This window comes from Laccaria bicolor, genomic scaffold (genome assembly GCF_000143565.1).
Source record: "Laccaria bicolor S238N-H82 LACBIscaffold_36 genomic scaffold, whole genome shotgun sequence".
Classification (NCBI taxonomy): domain Eukaryota; kingdom Fungi; phylum Basidiomycota; class Agaricomycetes; order Agaricales; family Hydnangiaceae; genus Laccaria; species Laccaria bicolor.
This window is the reverse complement of record NW_001889907.1, coordinates 246,311-259,304: the sequence shown is the minus strand read 5'-3', so window position 1 is coordinate 259,304 and position 12,994 is coordinate 246,311. Positions and strand designations below refer to the sequence as shown.

Genomic DNA, 12,994 nt, shown 5'->3' with positions numbered 1-12,994 from the left:
GAGACCCCGCGTGCTAGGCGTTGAATCATTGCAACAATAATGACGGTAGTGTAGTTTTGCTTTGAATATTCTGCCAAGAAGCCTTCTAGGCATGCCAAGTCTTCAAGCTCGCACTGAAAGAGGAGAGATAGGATAGGTTGTACACACCATCGACATCTAAAAATACATGTGGAACTGTGTACAACACGGGCGTCAACGTTGCCGAACTTACTGAGAATGACGAACAAATATGGAACTCCTACGTCTAATTAAAATAAAGCCTTGAGCTGAGCGCTGACTCACCCATGACGCATTCTCGATTGTCGGTCGAATTCCTGCTGCTAGATAAACTGAATTGAGATTTTTTCAAAAAAAAAAAAGTCTGTGGTATTCCACGAAATTCGGCTTGACTCAATTTCTGCCGTTCTCAAAACAAAATGTAACTGTAAAATCAACCTGTAATCTGATAAGTGGTGTCTACTTACTGCTTCAGGATCGGGGGATAGATGCCCGGATAGCTGTCAGCTAGATCTATGTCCCTCAGATCCTCGCCGAGCGGAACGGAGGAAATAGAGAACCCTTATGGAAAGCGTGCCATGTTCATAATTGAGGTGTCCCAAATCAAGGTCAGAATTTAACCAGATTCGGTTTTTCTGAAGCTTCAAGGCGCTTAGTTGCACAGACCGCTCAAGGTCGGACCGGAGCTTGTTGACGATGGAAACACACTCCAAAGAAGTTCTACGTCAAGGGTTACTCATTTTACTGAGAAGGCGATTGTTCAACTCCACTCTCAGTTTCTTTTTCTATGCGTATTTGAGTAAATTTACGCCTCTTGGGAAATATGTCGTGTTTTTTTTCTAATTCAAGCTCTGTAGTTTCTGGCAACGCCAGTCACACAATTACTTTTGGCTTTCAAGAACAAGGCTATTCATTAATATTATTTCTCAGTAGTTCTGATGAATTAGTGCATGAGCAGTGAAGATATCTACTCTGCCTTTCGAGTTGGTGGCTTAGTACATAGACAAAAATAAACCTAAATTTGGTTACGGGCCTTGATTCAAACATCTGGCGATCCTCTCTTGATCCTCTCGGCTGTTGCCGCATCAACATTCCAACCAACGCGAATGAGGTATCGTCTCTACTCACTGGCCGATGAAAAGTGGTGGTTCCACAAGCTCTGATATCTTTAGAAGCGCAAGAACTCAAGGGACCCTATGACAGCTGGAGACGACAGGCACAAATCTTCGGAGATAACATCTGTGGCATGGCGATGTCAGGATAGAAGTTTCCAGAGATCAATCAACCATACTCCTCAGATTCTTATGCAGCAGATAACAAGGCCAAACCTCTCCATTTGAATGTACCAGGCTGCCAGCTGGGTTATAAGGCCAAGCTGGCCGTTTGTGTCCATCCCTTCTTCGCACCATTCATCCGCAGTCTCCTCTCGCTTCAGCATTTCTCTGGTCATCTGATTGTGAGCGCCCATGACCGCTGCTGAGCACTCAGCGTTTTTGCTCCAAATTGTCAAGGTGAGCACGTTTGGCGCTATTATGAGGGGTGGCACTTACGCTGGAAAGAAGTATGTCAACGGTGGGTAAAGCGCGTCAGGGATCGGAACACATCTAAACGGTTTCTTATGGTAGTCGCCAGCTTAACGATACTGGTGCGTCAAAAGACAAAACAATAGTTGTTCTCGTTTATCTCATGATTGTACGTGTAGGTCACCGACTACTTGCAGACTCTCGAGTTGGAGGTGCGCTCCTCCGATCTGCTATGATTCGCCACTGAATAATCTCAAGATTGAACTTATTTGGCGTGCAAAATGGGGGTTGGTCAAAATACTCTTCCTGTTCGCCCGGTATTCCACCTTCTTTGATGTTCCCCTGGTGTTGTACTGTGCGTGTCTCTTCCTAGCCATTATTGCAAACTAAACCTTTCCTTTTTGCAGACTCACTGGCTCCTCATCCATCCAACCAGGTACAATTTCTCTAATATCATAGATTGGTGCACAAGGTTGATCTCTCGACTAGAAATGCTTGGTTATATATTCAATCGCATCTTGTGAATGTGGTAATATTTCACTGTGAAGAATTGCTTGCTAAGGCTATGAATTAGGGTCCACATGTTTTGGGATTGAGGTATCGGAGGGTGAGTTGCGTACATAGATCTGATATTGATAACTGAGAATTTGCTTCCCTAGCTATTCTCGTCATCCGCACCTACGCTCTTTCTGGAAATAGCCGAAACATTCTCATCTATCTGTTAATACAGTTTGCGGTTAGTATCCATCCAGACCCTCCAACCTTTTCAGCATGTTACTTAGTCTTACTAACTCTGTCAGGTAATTTCGACGGCAGTCATCGTAATCCTGGTCATTTTCCTCCGATCATTAAGATGTTCGTTCCCTCCATACTTATCTCAGCCGCAAGTTAAAAAATTTCAGATGGAGCTCCTCCTCTCCCCACTGTTATGGGTTGCTATCCGACGGAGGGTAGCAAAATCTTATTTGCCGACTTCGTCCTTCTAATGTTGAACGAAACGAGTTTGTGCCGTTTATTCTCTTCGACTATCTATCTTATCGTTTTCTCAGCCATAATGATATTAACGCTATGGATCGGCGTCAAACGATATAGACACTCTCGTAATCCCCTGATCGGCACTCTCTATCGAGACGGAATATTCTATTTCATTTACCTATTTTGTGCGTTCTCCACCCAGCCGCTTATATGGTAAAACTGAAGTGGCTAAATCAGTGATATCGGCTGCCAATATTGTGGTGCTTGTCGTAGGGCCTGTACGTCCTCTCCAAAACTTTCATCATTTAACTAATTTATTCCCACCCAAGCCCGAACTTATCGACCTGGTGGACACGTAAGACTCTTCTTTACTGGGAAAAAGCACATTTTCTCAGCTCTTTTTATCCAAGTTTTCAACGCGTCATGCATAGTATCTTATCCACAAGGATTCTACTTCACGTACGCAATACAGGTCGAGACCGGGAAGTTGTCTCGATATCAAACCTTCACTTCGGCTCAAGGCCCGACCGCCGGAAGTGGTATCAGAGCAGTACATTTGCCACGGACCAAAGCACTGTTGTCCCACCTACAACCGAAGAAAACATTGAGTTGGAGTAACTTGATCAACACATTCACTAGCAAAATTTTCCAGCCTGCATGATTGCCCAGGTGCGACGTTTTATTTTTGCCTTTTTGAATGGCCTATCAACAAAGTATTACGAATCGCCCAGCTGAGCCCGCTCGCGACGCATGCACAAGATTTCTTTCTTTCTCGTTTTGACATGATCGAATTCGGCGGAAGGAAATGCTAGGGCATTATTTTCATCTTTCCAAGACTTATCAACCGTCGCATGCGGAGAGAATTACACGGCTAGGGACATGGAGAATTTGCATAGTGTGCAAGACGCAAAATAGTTACTCTGCTGTAGCTTCACCTGACGTTGTGTAATTAGGAAAAAGCTCCTGCCAGCGCGTCTGGCTGGCACTATCATACGACCTTAAATTATGGGAACATCCATGCACAAACAAGACTTCGATATTTCACTTTCGAGGACGTGGCGGGACGGAGCGGACGTAGTCGGCGTGGCTTGTGATGACACTGAAGACTAAGCCAAAATTAAAACAAAGTATTCCGCAAACCACTACTGAAAACTCGGAAGAGTATGGAATTGAAAGGCTCAGACGATGAAAAGAGAAGTCTGTATCAGTGTCCGCGACGTATCATCTTGACGCGACATGTCACGTGGAAAGCTCATGTGATACACGTGCTGGGAGTTCCAGCGCAACAACACTCGATCATGGTCGTGACTTGCATCGAACGTTTTACCCCAGACTTCCATCATCTCCTTAGGTTTTATCGGTGTACAAGCCCTTCTAACCCCAAATCCCTTCTTCATAAGTCGACGTTTTCCTTATGTTTTTATCGGCAGGATTCACAGGTACGGCTTAGCAAAGTTGCAAGCTTTTCTGTCTCTTTTCACCTCCAAATCTTATTCTTTTGTTTCAGAATGACAATTTCGGGTTAATTCAGCACCAGGACGGGTGATTAATCTTCCTTCACGTTACAGCTCAGAATTTTTGATAGCAACTCTTATCAATTATCGATACATCTGCTCATGCCTAACGGTGAACACGGAAATCCGAGGAACAGAGCTCAGAAGCGTGTCTACCACCGCTTTTGCGAGATTACAGCCATGCTTCTTTGATTCTCATGCGCACTGCCTGATGATAGGTCGACTTACGCTAATGACCCGGTGTGCAACTTCCGTGTACGCTTTAAGACCAAGATGGCTTCTTGAAGCCACTACCATCTTTACACTCCATTTCCCTACAATTCCCTCTTCTTGTGTGCGGCTAAGGTTGAGAACATTTCATGGAGAACGGTTTCACGGCCGCGGAACATTCTGCGTTCTTGCTGCAAATTGTAAAAGTGGGCCTATTTCTTGCAGTATCACAGCGGAGTGAAACTAAATTCAAAGCACAGTATGTGAACGGTGGGTAGTATGGCGTGTCAAATCTCGAAACACATTTGAAACATTTTCTGTGGGAATCACGTTATTGGTGCGATGACATGAAATTCGCATTCTTTTATCATCCTTCTCATCATTGCACAGGTCATTGACTACTTGCATACGCTTGAGTTGGAAGTGCGCTCCTTCGATCGGTCCTCATGATTTCTTACTGAATAATTTCAAGATTGAACTTATTTGGTGTAAAAAATGGGGGTTGGTCAAGATTCTCTTTCTATGTTCCCGGTATTCCGCCTTTTTTGACACGCCGCTTGTTCTATATTGTATGTCCTCTGCTTCAAACCACCATTTTCTGTTGCGCACTAAAACCTTTCTTAGACTCATTGGCTCCTCACATATCGACTAAGGTACAGTCTTCCGGGCACCAAATATGTCAGGAGTCGGGTCATCTCTCGACTAGAAATGCTTGGTTATTTATTCCATCTCGTCTTGTGAGTACACATACATATATCTCGCTTTTGGGACATGAATCATTGAGGTGTAAACCAGGGTCAACATGCTTCGGTATTGAGGTATCGCAGGGTAGGTGGCTACACAAACTCCATGTCAAAAGCACCAACTACTCGTATCCCCAGCCATTCTTATTATCCGTACCTACGCCCTTTCAGGGAACAACCGAAATATTCTCATTTATCTATTGATATCATATGTGGTCAGTTCTCAAGCATGCCCTCTCCAATATCAGCAAGTTGATCTTTCTTCACGTTGTTAGTTCGTCTCCTCATCAGTCATCGCCATCACCGCCATCTTCCTTAGGTCTTTGCAATGTTTGTTGTCTAAAGCTCTTGCACAATGGTGGACTGAGATCTTGCAGACGGAAATCCTCCTCTCCCCACCGTCGTCGGATGCTACCCCACGGAAGGTAGCAAAATATTATTCGCTGACTTCGTATTGCTTTTGCTGCATGAATGTTGTCAGTGCAGTCCTCCTCTCCCTAAAAGTTGAACATTATCTCATAATTTTCGAAGCCGTTATGGTTCTAACGATTTGGATTGGCGTCAAACGGCATCTCCACTCTCGAAATCCCCTAATTGTCACTCTCTATCGAGATGGGATATTTTACTTCATCTATATGTTCTGTACGTTCTATATTTCAACCATTTTCGTCAATATTGAAGTTATTAATGCAAGTGATATCCACGGCAAACATCTTGGTGCTTGTTGCAGGCCCCGTACGTCGTTTTTGAGACACTCTGACAATCACTCAATTCATTCCCCATCTAAGCCCGAACTTCTTGACGTTGTGGATACGTAAAATTCTTGCTTTTTCAACCAGCGTTTTATCTACATATTTTATCGCAGATTTCAGCGCGTCATGCATAGTATCCTATCCACGAGGATTCTGCTCCGCATTCGCAACACCGGTCGCAACCGAGGGATTGTCCCAGTATCAGACATTCGACGGTTCCGCTCGACTAATAAACCTGGTCACCGGAAGTGGTACCAGAGTGGCACACCCGCTGATTCTCACTGAATGTCCAATAGTCTAGTATTTGTGAGACTTTACAAAATTACTGTAAAAATGGGATATATATCAAAGAGACTAGCGGCCTCGCTTTGCTTTACTGCAATATGATCACAATGCTTCTTCAAGATAAGGCTTTATGTAAATGTTGGCGTTAATAAATGAGTAGTGCTGTTAGCGTTGCTCTCAGTAAAAAAATGTTCGCCCTTTCGGCTCAGCATAAATTTACCGTGATTCCTCGTGAGAACTGATTTTCGCTTTCATGGCTTGCCGTTTTGTTCTTCAAGGAGAGTGATTGGAGTCTCGACCCAAGGTCACGCAAAGACGTCAAAATAATCGCATACAAGATCACTCACATTCTTCTTTTTCCAACATTTTCTCCATCGTCCCGACAACATGCAACCGATCCCTCACAGTAACGCTGGACCCACGAATAATACCCTTTCTTCAATTATGGACGATCTAGAAGGTTTTCTTGAGCAAGGCGGTGTCATTGACCTGCGAATACCACTGCTCAACCATCCACAAAATGCCATCGACAACAGGATTTTACGCAAGATCACCAAATATACGAAACCCAAGCTATCTACTACGAGATCTACAGCTCTCTTTCTAAGCACCCTTTCAGCTTTGCTCTTGTACTTTTTCACCTTCGGCGCGGTCGCTCGTGACGTCCACGAAGCAGAGCTAGTCATTGAACGCGTTCGGGCAACGGCGGGCGAGCTGAAGGACATCATCGTTCAGGCGGCTTCTGAGGGTACTCCGATCAAGACAAACTTCCTCCTCCTTCTGGGCGGGTTCGACTATCGCCTTGAAGATCGCACTAAAGACGGTCGATGGGAGTTTGTACCGAATCTACACCACAGGTGGATGATCTTTTGTCATCGTTACCTTAAGCAATGCGAGATTATCTTACTCACGATTATGGTTGCGTTTACGTGCGTGTCCTTCTCTTTTCTTACGCTGCCATCCATTCATGTTGGTTTTGACGACAGCGTGGCTGCTCTCCGCATCGGCGTCATATATTACAGATCCCAGATCCCAGGCGTTCTCGATCTTTTGGATTTCTCAACGTCACTGATTTGTTTGGTAAATTCGTCGGCGTCCTTCGCCAAGTTCCATGGTATGCAATCAACGGCTATGGCGATTGAGTGGGTTGCCGTGAGTGTTTTACTTCGTGGCCTTTATGAGAGTAATAACAAGCTCTGCCGAGGCTTAGACACTTCGGCCTCGTCCTGAGGTTGGCGTCTGGTGGGATGTCGAACGGCTCTCTCTCCCCCGCGTATACTTTTGCTGGTAAGGACGCCCTTGCTGCGGATTCAAATATTTCCTGCTCAGCCTGACCACTAGGTGGAGAATATCGATTATCCCAAGGATTCTGGATTTTTCCATTGATATCATCATCGGGAATGATTCATGGACGGTCAACCCAATTACTACATTCTACTGCCACCTTCTCATCGCTGTGTTGTTGTTCTTCGGCCTTGGTCATGGACTCTGGATCTGCGTTTGTGCTCGATCTGACAAGAAAGCCATGGAGGAATCTTGGAAGGCGCGAATAAACGCATACGCCTTTGAGGCCAACAATGCTGTGCCGGAGAAGAAGAACGTGGACAAGGAGATGGAAATGGTAGTTGTTTGATCCTTCAATTGGCTTGCCTTCTTGGACGTTTTTCTCTCTCGTCTCTCGACTGAATCATCTTGTACATTCAGAACCCATCTCCCATAGAAAAACTAAATGTACTATCATACGTATTACGAATAATCTGCGTTATAAGCCTGCGTTAGTTGGAAAATGGGCCTGACGGCTGTTTTTCTTCTCGGAGACTCTGAATCTAAGAAGAATCCTTACTTTGGAGTCGTCCATCTGCTGGGCTGGCATGAGGAGGAAGGTGGGTTTCAACTTAAAAAAACACCATCCGGCATACGAAGATAAACTGGACTTATATACAAATGTCATGCGGTATATCGCCTCACAACACCGTCATCACTTGCACTCCAGATTTCTCCTCCTCTGACTCGGATATTCCTGACTGGGTCGCAATCCACCCCAATTAACTCTGCCGCAACGCCTGGTCCTTCTGGAATAATGCTCGCGATATATGGCAGGCCATCCGTCGTCGCTATTGCCAGTCCCACCTCCTCCGATTTCAAGATGAAGTCCAAATCCTCGACGCCGCCTTCAGTCCTACTGAAAGAGGTCAACGGAGTGTCAAACAAACGGGTGTCGTAGAGCGTGACGAGCCCAGTGGACGAGCCCGTTGCGAGGAGGTTACGTGAATCGGAGTAGGCGATGGATGTCAGAGGCGATGCTGAAGGCACCGACGACCGATATACGCTGCGCTTCGAGCCCAGATCAAATTGCTCATAAGAGCCGTTCTGAAGCCCGCAGAATACGACCTTTGATTGTGTCTCTGGAACCTCAAGATCATTCTGCACAATCACTGGTGATTCTTCCCCATCAGGTGGCGTAGGCATGCGATCTCCAAGACTCATAGAAAGTATAGGAGACGCGGACGAGATGGAGGTGATAACGGAGCCGGAAGATACATCCCATAACTTGATGGTTGAATCAAGAGACGAAGATACGATGTTGCGTCCCACAGAGATGATCGCAGTAGATGTGACCGATCTTGTGTGCGCTCGCAACGTACGTGCTGGGTAAGCTCTGATTTCTGTAGCGGGGGAATCAGGGAGGTCCGCAGAAAGGATGTTCAGGGAAAAGTCCAAGCCAGAGGAGAGGAGCACCCTAGATGATGGGAAGAATTTCAGCGATATGACGCTACTGAGATGAGGTCGGGAGATTGTTCGGCCTTTTGCCGTTGTGATTGATTGCGGAAGAGGTGAAGGGGAAGATGGGAGGGGAGTGGTTGGATACAACAAGACCGTTCCATCAAGGTAACCCGTTGCGAACCGCGATGAATCTGGGGAGATGTCAAATGCTGTTATGCGTTGGGGCTGCACGTTGGATTAATATGATATCGGAAGCGGATGAGGTAGTAGCGCCTTACACGTCGAGAATTTGAACGCTCTGGATCGCAATAGTTTTGAATCGAACTGACGACCTTAGTGGGGGCTATTCCCAACGATTTACACGAGATCTTGTACGCCTGTGCACTAGTGAGTATTACATCAGAGTAAATTATGCAGAACACGCACACTTTTCCCCTCAGCTTGAACTTCCAAGACCTCTTCCTCTGGTTTCAGAACAACGAGGTCGCGATTCACTTCGTCAAGCTCGACAACGACCTTCCCGTGGAACGATGGTTCACCCATCTTGTAACAGGAAACCCAGAACTTTTCGCTTGGAATTATACCCTCCTTGACTTCGTGAATAACATCTGGATACGTATGCTGGACTGTTATCACTGGCAGCGTCAACGAGTTTGAGCCTGACATGGATCTGTAGTCGTATCACGTACACCTGTTAGTCAGCGTATAGCCGGTGTTTGTAACTGTTTGTGTATATCATCATTTGTTTCTCTTCGACACCCTCGACCAATTCTATGTATAAACAATGTATAAACCTGGAGATCTAGATGGTGGTTTGACGAACGATATTTGTTTCCCAATCTTTTTGATCAAATTTGAGCGCCTACAGCATCTGTCATCCTTTCAACAAAGGGAGACTCCGGGATAATTTTTTGCAAGGTAATTCCTCTCTCACCGGTCCACCCACCTCTGGGTGTTTCCACGTAAAGTCGATCATATTTCAGATCGATCTTTCCACTGAATTAGTTAGTCGGTGAGTTCAACATACTACAAAACACCCTCCTTTTTTGCCAAGGTCCAACCCTGTGACATGGCCTTGTATTTTGAAAGCTTGACAGTTGCTCGACAGGTTTGTGTGCCGTATGAACTAAGTATTATAATGTAAGTACTTGTGTTCCCACGTGGGAATTAAAATTAGCGCTCAGCCTTGTGATCAATATGAGCGTCGGTTTCCATGACTCCTTCTTTACTTTTGCCGTCATTACATATCCTTAGGCCTTTGAGCTCTTCGCTGAACGATGTCGACGCCCATTCCCATCTACACTCCGCCTACTGTGCCTTTGCGGACGAAACGTAACTTCAAAGGAGCTCAACTTGTCGCCGATCCAGTCCCGAGTTCTCCTGCATCTTCCGTTCCTGCACCGCTGAGGATTGCGCCAACCGCTGGTGCTAGGAAACGACCACCTCCTCTGGGTGGGAACGCAGGGCCTGCGCCGTTCCCCGACTTTCCAGCCGAGAGCCCAACCACTAGCCGCACTGGCACCATGCCGACACTATCAAGCACCTTGGCGAAGCTGGACCTAACTGCGACGACGAAATTTGACCTACGGGACGCCGATCTGAAGAAACTTGCAGAGCTGGGGCAAGGAAATGGAGGCAGTGTGGTGAAGGTGGAGCACGTTCCAACCGGAACAATCATGGCAAAGAAGGTGTGTCCCTAAGATCGACCCCGTCTCAAACCGAAAGATTGATATCACACTGCCTAGATTGTGTTAATTGATGCCAAATCGTCTGTGCGCAAGCAAATCGTTCGCGAGCTTGAGATCATGCACGAATGTCGCTCAGAGTACATCATTTCCTGTTTTGGTTCTTACCTCGCGGAACCGAACATCTGCATTTGCATGGAATTCATGGACAAGGGGTCGTTCGACGGAATTTATAAAGAGATTGGCGCTATCGATATTGAGGTCGTCAGCAAAGTTGCGCTATCGGTTTTGGAGGGTTTGACATATCTATATGATGTTCATCGAATAATCCATCGAGGTAAGGTTTTGCCGCACAGCCGGCGCGGTACCCTGACGTGTCTGACAGATATCAAGCCTTCCAATATCCTATGCAACTCAGAAGGTGCTATCAAACTAATTGACTTTGGCGTTTCTGGGGAACTCATCAATTCCATTGCCAACACGTTTGTCGGGACATCGGTATACATGAGTGTACATCTTTTTTTATTCGACTACCTTCTGTCGCTCACTTTTCCTCACAGCCCGAACGGATCCAAGGCGCTGAATATAGCGTTAAATCCGACATCTGGTCCCTCGGAATCACCCTCCTTGAACTTGCTCACGGGCGGTTCCCCTTCTCAGACTCCTTTTCGGACGATGACAATCTCTCAGACCTCGACGAAGATCACGAGAGTTTAGGTTCGGGTCATAATAAGACTCCCACTCATCGAGACTCATTTGCGATGAACGCCAAAACGGCTAGAAGGATGAGCAAACGGAAGAGTAAAGGCGTCAGCCTGAATGGTGGAGGGATGACAATGAGCATTATCGAACTCATGCACCACATCGTTCGAGAACCTGCGCCTCGCTTAACTCCGGAGGGTCGCTTTCCCAAGGAAGCAGAGGATCTCGTAGACGCCTGTCTCTTGAAGGACCCTGATGTACGACAAACGCCTAAAATGCTTCTTGTGAGCCTTTTGATATCTTATTCGATTGGAAACCCCGGCTCATCTCATTCTATTCGCAGACCTCCGCGTGGATGGACATGGCTCGGGCCTCTACTTTCGATCTGAAAGCATGGACCAGCACTTTCTGACTTGCCCTGTTGTGTATTTGCTATCTGCTCAGTTTTCATCCCTCCGCGTTGCTATTTCTTTGTTGTAATTACATACATCAACGCTCCAAATACTATTGTAACTCGCAAGCCCACCACCCTTCTGACGGGCATCGAAATAGACCCTTCCATATATGGATACATTTTCAAATCTACCGCTGAACCGTTTCAGAAACGGAGAAAAGGAGCGTGACAGAAGCGTTTGCACCCAAGCGGAGAAGATAAATTTTTGGGATTCCCAATAGCTCCCCCTTCAATGCCTTTGAAATGCGAAGGCCCTTGATGCTTATCTTGACTCGACGCAGATGTGGGAAGTTGGACGGTGTCAGCATTTCGTCCAGTCCCCGCCATTCCTCGCCAACTGTGCAATCCTGAGGCTTTATCTCAAAGATCAACTTCAATTCCTCGAGGACGTTCAGCCCGACCAGCGTTTTAAGCTCCTGGAAAAGTCCAGGCAGCACCGCTGTACCCGTGAGTTTTATCTTGAGGCATTTTAGGGTTGTTGAAAGATGCTGAGGGTGTATGATTTGGCTCGTTCCGGTAGCTGACCCTTTAACTTTATTACAAAAAGGCGTGTTAGCGTAAGAGGGACTTCGGGATCTAGATCATACTGACCTTGACATGTATAGGAAGTAAGTTTTTTCGTCTCCTTCAATGTCATCTCTGCCAAATTCCCTATCTCGCCGTAAGAGACAAGTGACAGGTGAAGAAGGTCGCTGAAATCGAAAAAGGGAAGAGAATCGGGTCTTCTGGCCTGAAGCAATTTTTCCAAGGAGGCGGGACTGCCATTTGTAAAGGAGAACTTTTTGACGCGAGAGGGGTTGGATGGAACTTGGTTCGGGAACAAGTTGATGAGATCATCTGTATCCTGGAGCTCTACGTCTTCCAGCTTCAATTGGGTGAGATTGGGACAGGACATGAAGAGAGGCATGGGAATGTTGCGGCACGATTTAAGGACTAGTTTCGTCACACTCGGTAGTTGGATCAAGTGGGCCATTGCTTCCTGGAATCGTACCGGCACATCCTTCCATGGCCTGAACTGGGCCAATCCAGCTAGGGTTAAAGACCGAATGTTTGTGAGGTTTCTCAAGACGATGGGCGCCGTTTGGTCCCTGTAGTCCTGGCGCCAAAGTTTCCAGGAGAACTCTTTAATGCAATCGGCGATCTCTGGACTGTGAGTTAACAAAGAAACCAGCTGTTCTATCCTTGGTGTGTCTCCGAGGCGACGGTCCTGGCTTGGAATGGCGCCCATATGTATGGCAGAGAAGAGATGCTTCCGACTGCAAAAATTCATGAATTTGGAAGTTAAAGCGCATGCCTTAAGTGCGGGGGTGTCTTTTTGTAAGGCCAGATCATCCACGATCGCTTCGATTAAATCTGGTGGTAGAGTCATGGGTATTATCAGTATTGAGGTGTGTACTTGTTGTCGGCGACTCGGAATGTTGAGGTTTAAC

The 12,994-nt window shown here is 46.3% G+C and overlaps 4 protein-coding genes across 4 annotated transcripts; 2 read left to right on the top strand and 2 right to left on the bottom strand.

Moving 5' to 3' along the window:
• Positions 1 to 1,463: 1,463 nt before the first annotated feature.
• LACBIDRAFT_307642 (uncharacterized protein) lies at positions 1,464 to 2,854 on the top strand (the record flags this gene model as incomplete). The annotated part of the gene is made up of 13 exons (XM_001886250.1): positions 1,464 to 1,569; positions 1,623 to 1,642; positions 1,700 to 1,732; positions 1,779 to 1,875; positions 1,928 to 1,956; positions 2,010 to 2,040; positions 2,095 to 2,127; positions 2,180 to 2,256; positions 2,321 to 2,375; positions 2,423 to 2,521; positions 2,570 to 2,680; positions 2,733 to 2,773; positions 2,825 to 2,854. 13 exons carry the CDS (start codon positions 1,464 to 1,466, stop codon positions 2,852 to 2,854), a joined length of 762 nt encoding a protein of 253 aa, XP_001886285.1.
• A 3,532-nt stretch (positions 2,855 to 6,386) lies between these two features.
• LACBIDRAFT_331806 (uncharacterized protein) lies at positions 6,387 to 7,632 on the top strand (the record flags this gene model as incomplete). Its single annotated transcript, XM_001886249.1, has 4 exons — positions 6,387 to 6,928; positions 6,986 to 7,151; positions 7,210 to 7,286; positions 7,365 to 7,632. 4 exons carry the CDS (start codon positions 6,387 to 6,389, stop codon positions 7,630 to 7,632), a joined length of 1,053 nt encoding a protein of 350 aa, XP_001886284.1.
• A 258-nt stretch (positions 7,633 to 7,890) lies between these two features.
• On the bottom strand, positions 7,891 to 9,391 carry LACBIDRAFT_295331 (uncharacterized protein). The gene is made up of 3 exons (XM_001886164.1): positions 9,150 to 9,391; positions 9,002 to 9,100; positions 7,891 to 8,948 (listed from the first exon to the last, which is right to left on the bottom strand). Exons 1-3 carry the CDS (start codon positions 9,387 to 9,389, stop codon positions 7,947 to 7,949), a joined length of 1,341 nt encoding a protein of 446 aa, XP_001886199.1. The 5' UTR covers positions 9,390 to 9,391; the 3' UTR covers positions 7,891 to 7,946.
• Positions 9,392 to 11,692: 2,301 nt separating this feature from the next.
• Positions 11,693 to 12,933, bottom strand: LACBIDRAFT_307637 (uncharacterized protein; the record flags this gene model as incomplete). Its single annotated transcript, XM_001886163.1, has 2 exons — positions 11,693 to 12,096; positions 12,156 to 12,933. 2 exons carry the CDS (start codon positions 12,931 to 12,933, stop codon positions 11,693 to 11,695), a joined length of 1,182 nt encoding a protein of 393 aa, XP_001886198.1.
• Positions 12,934 to 12,994: the final 61 nt, after the last annotated feature.

Coding starts and splice junctions, on each gene's coding strand:
- LACBIDRAFT_295331 (XM_001886164.1), bottom strand. CDS start 9,389: ATGTCAGGCTCAAACTCGTTGACGCTGCCAGTGATAACAGTCCAGCAT. Junction 9,101..9,149: donor TTCAAGCTGAGGGGAAAAGT/GTGCGTGTTCTG, acceptor ACTAGTGCACAG/GCGTACAAGATCTCGTGTAA. Junction 8,949..9,001: donor AGCGTTCAAATTCTCGACGT/GTAAGGCGCTAC, acceptor TCCAACGTGCAG/CCCCAACGCATAACAGCATT.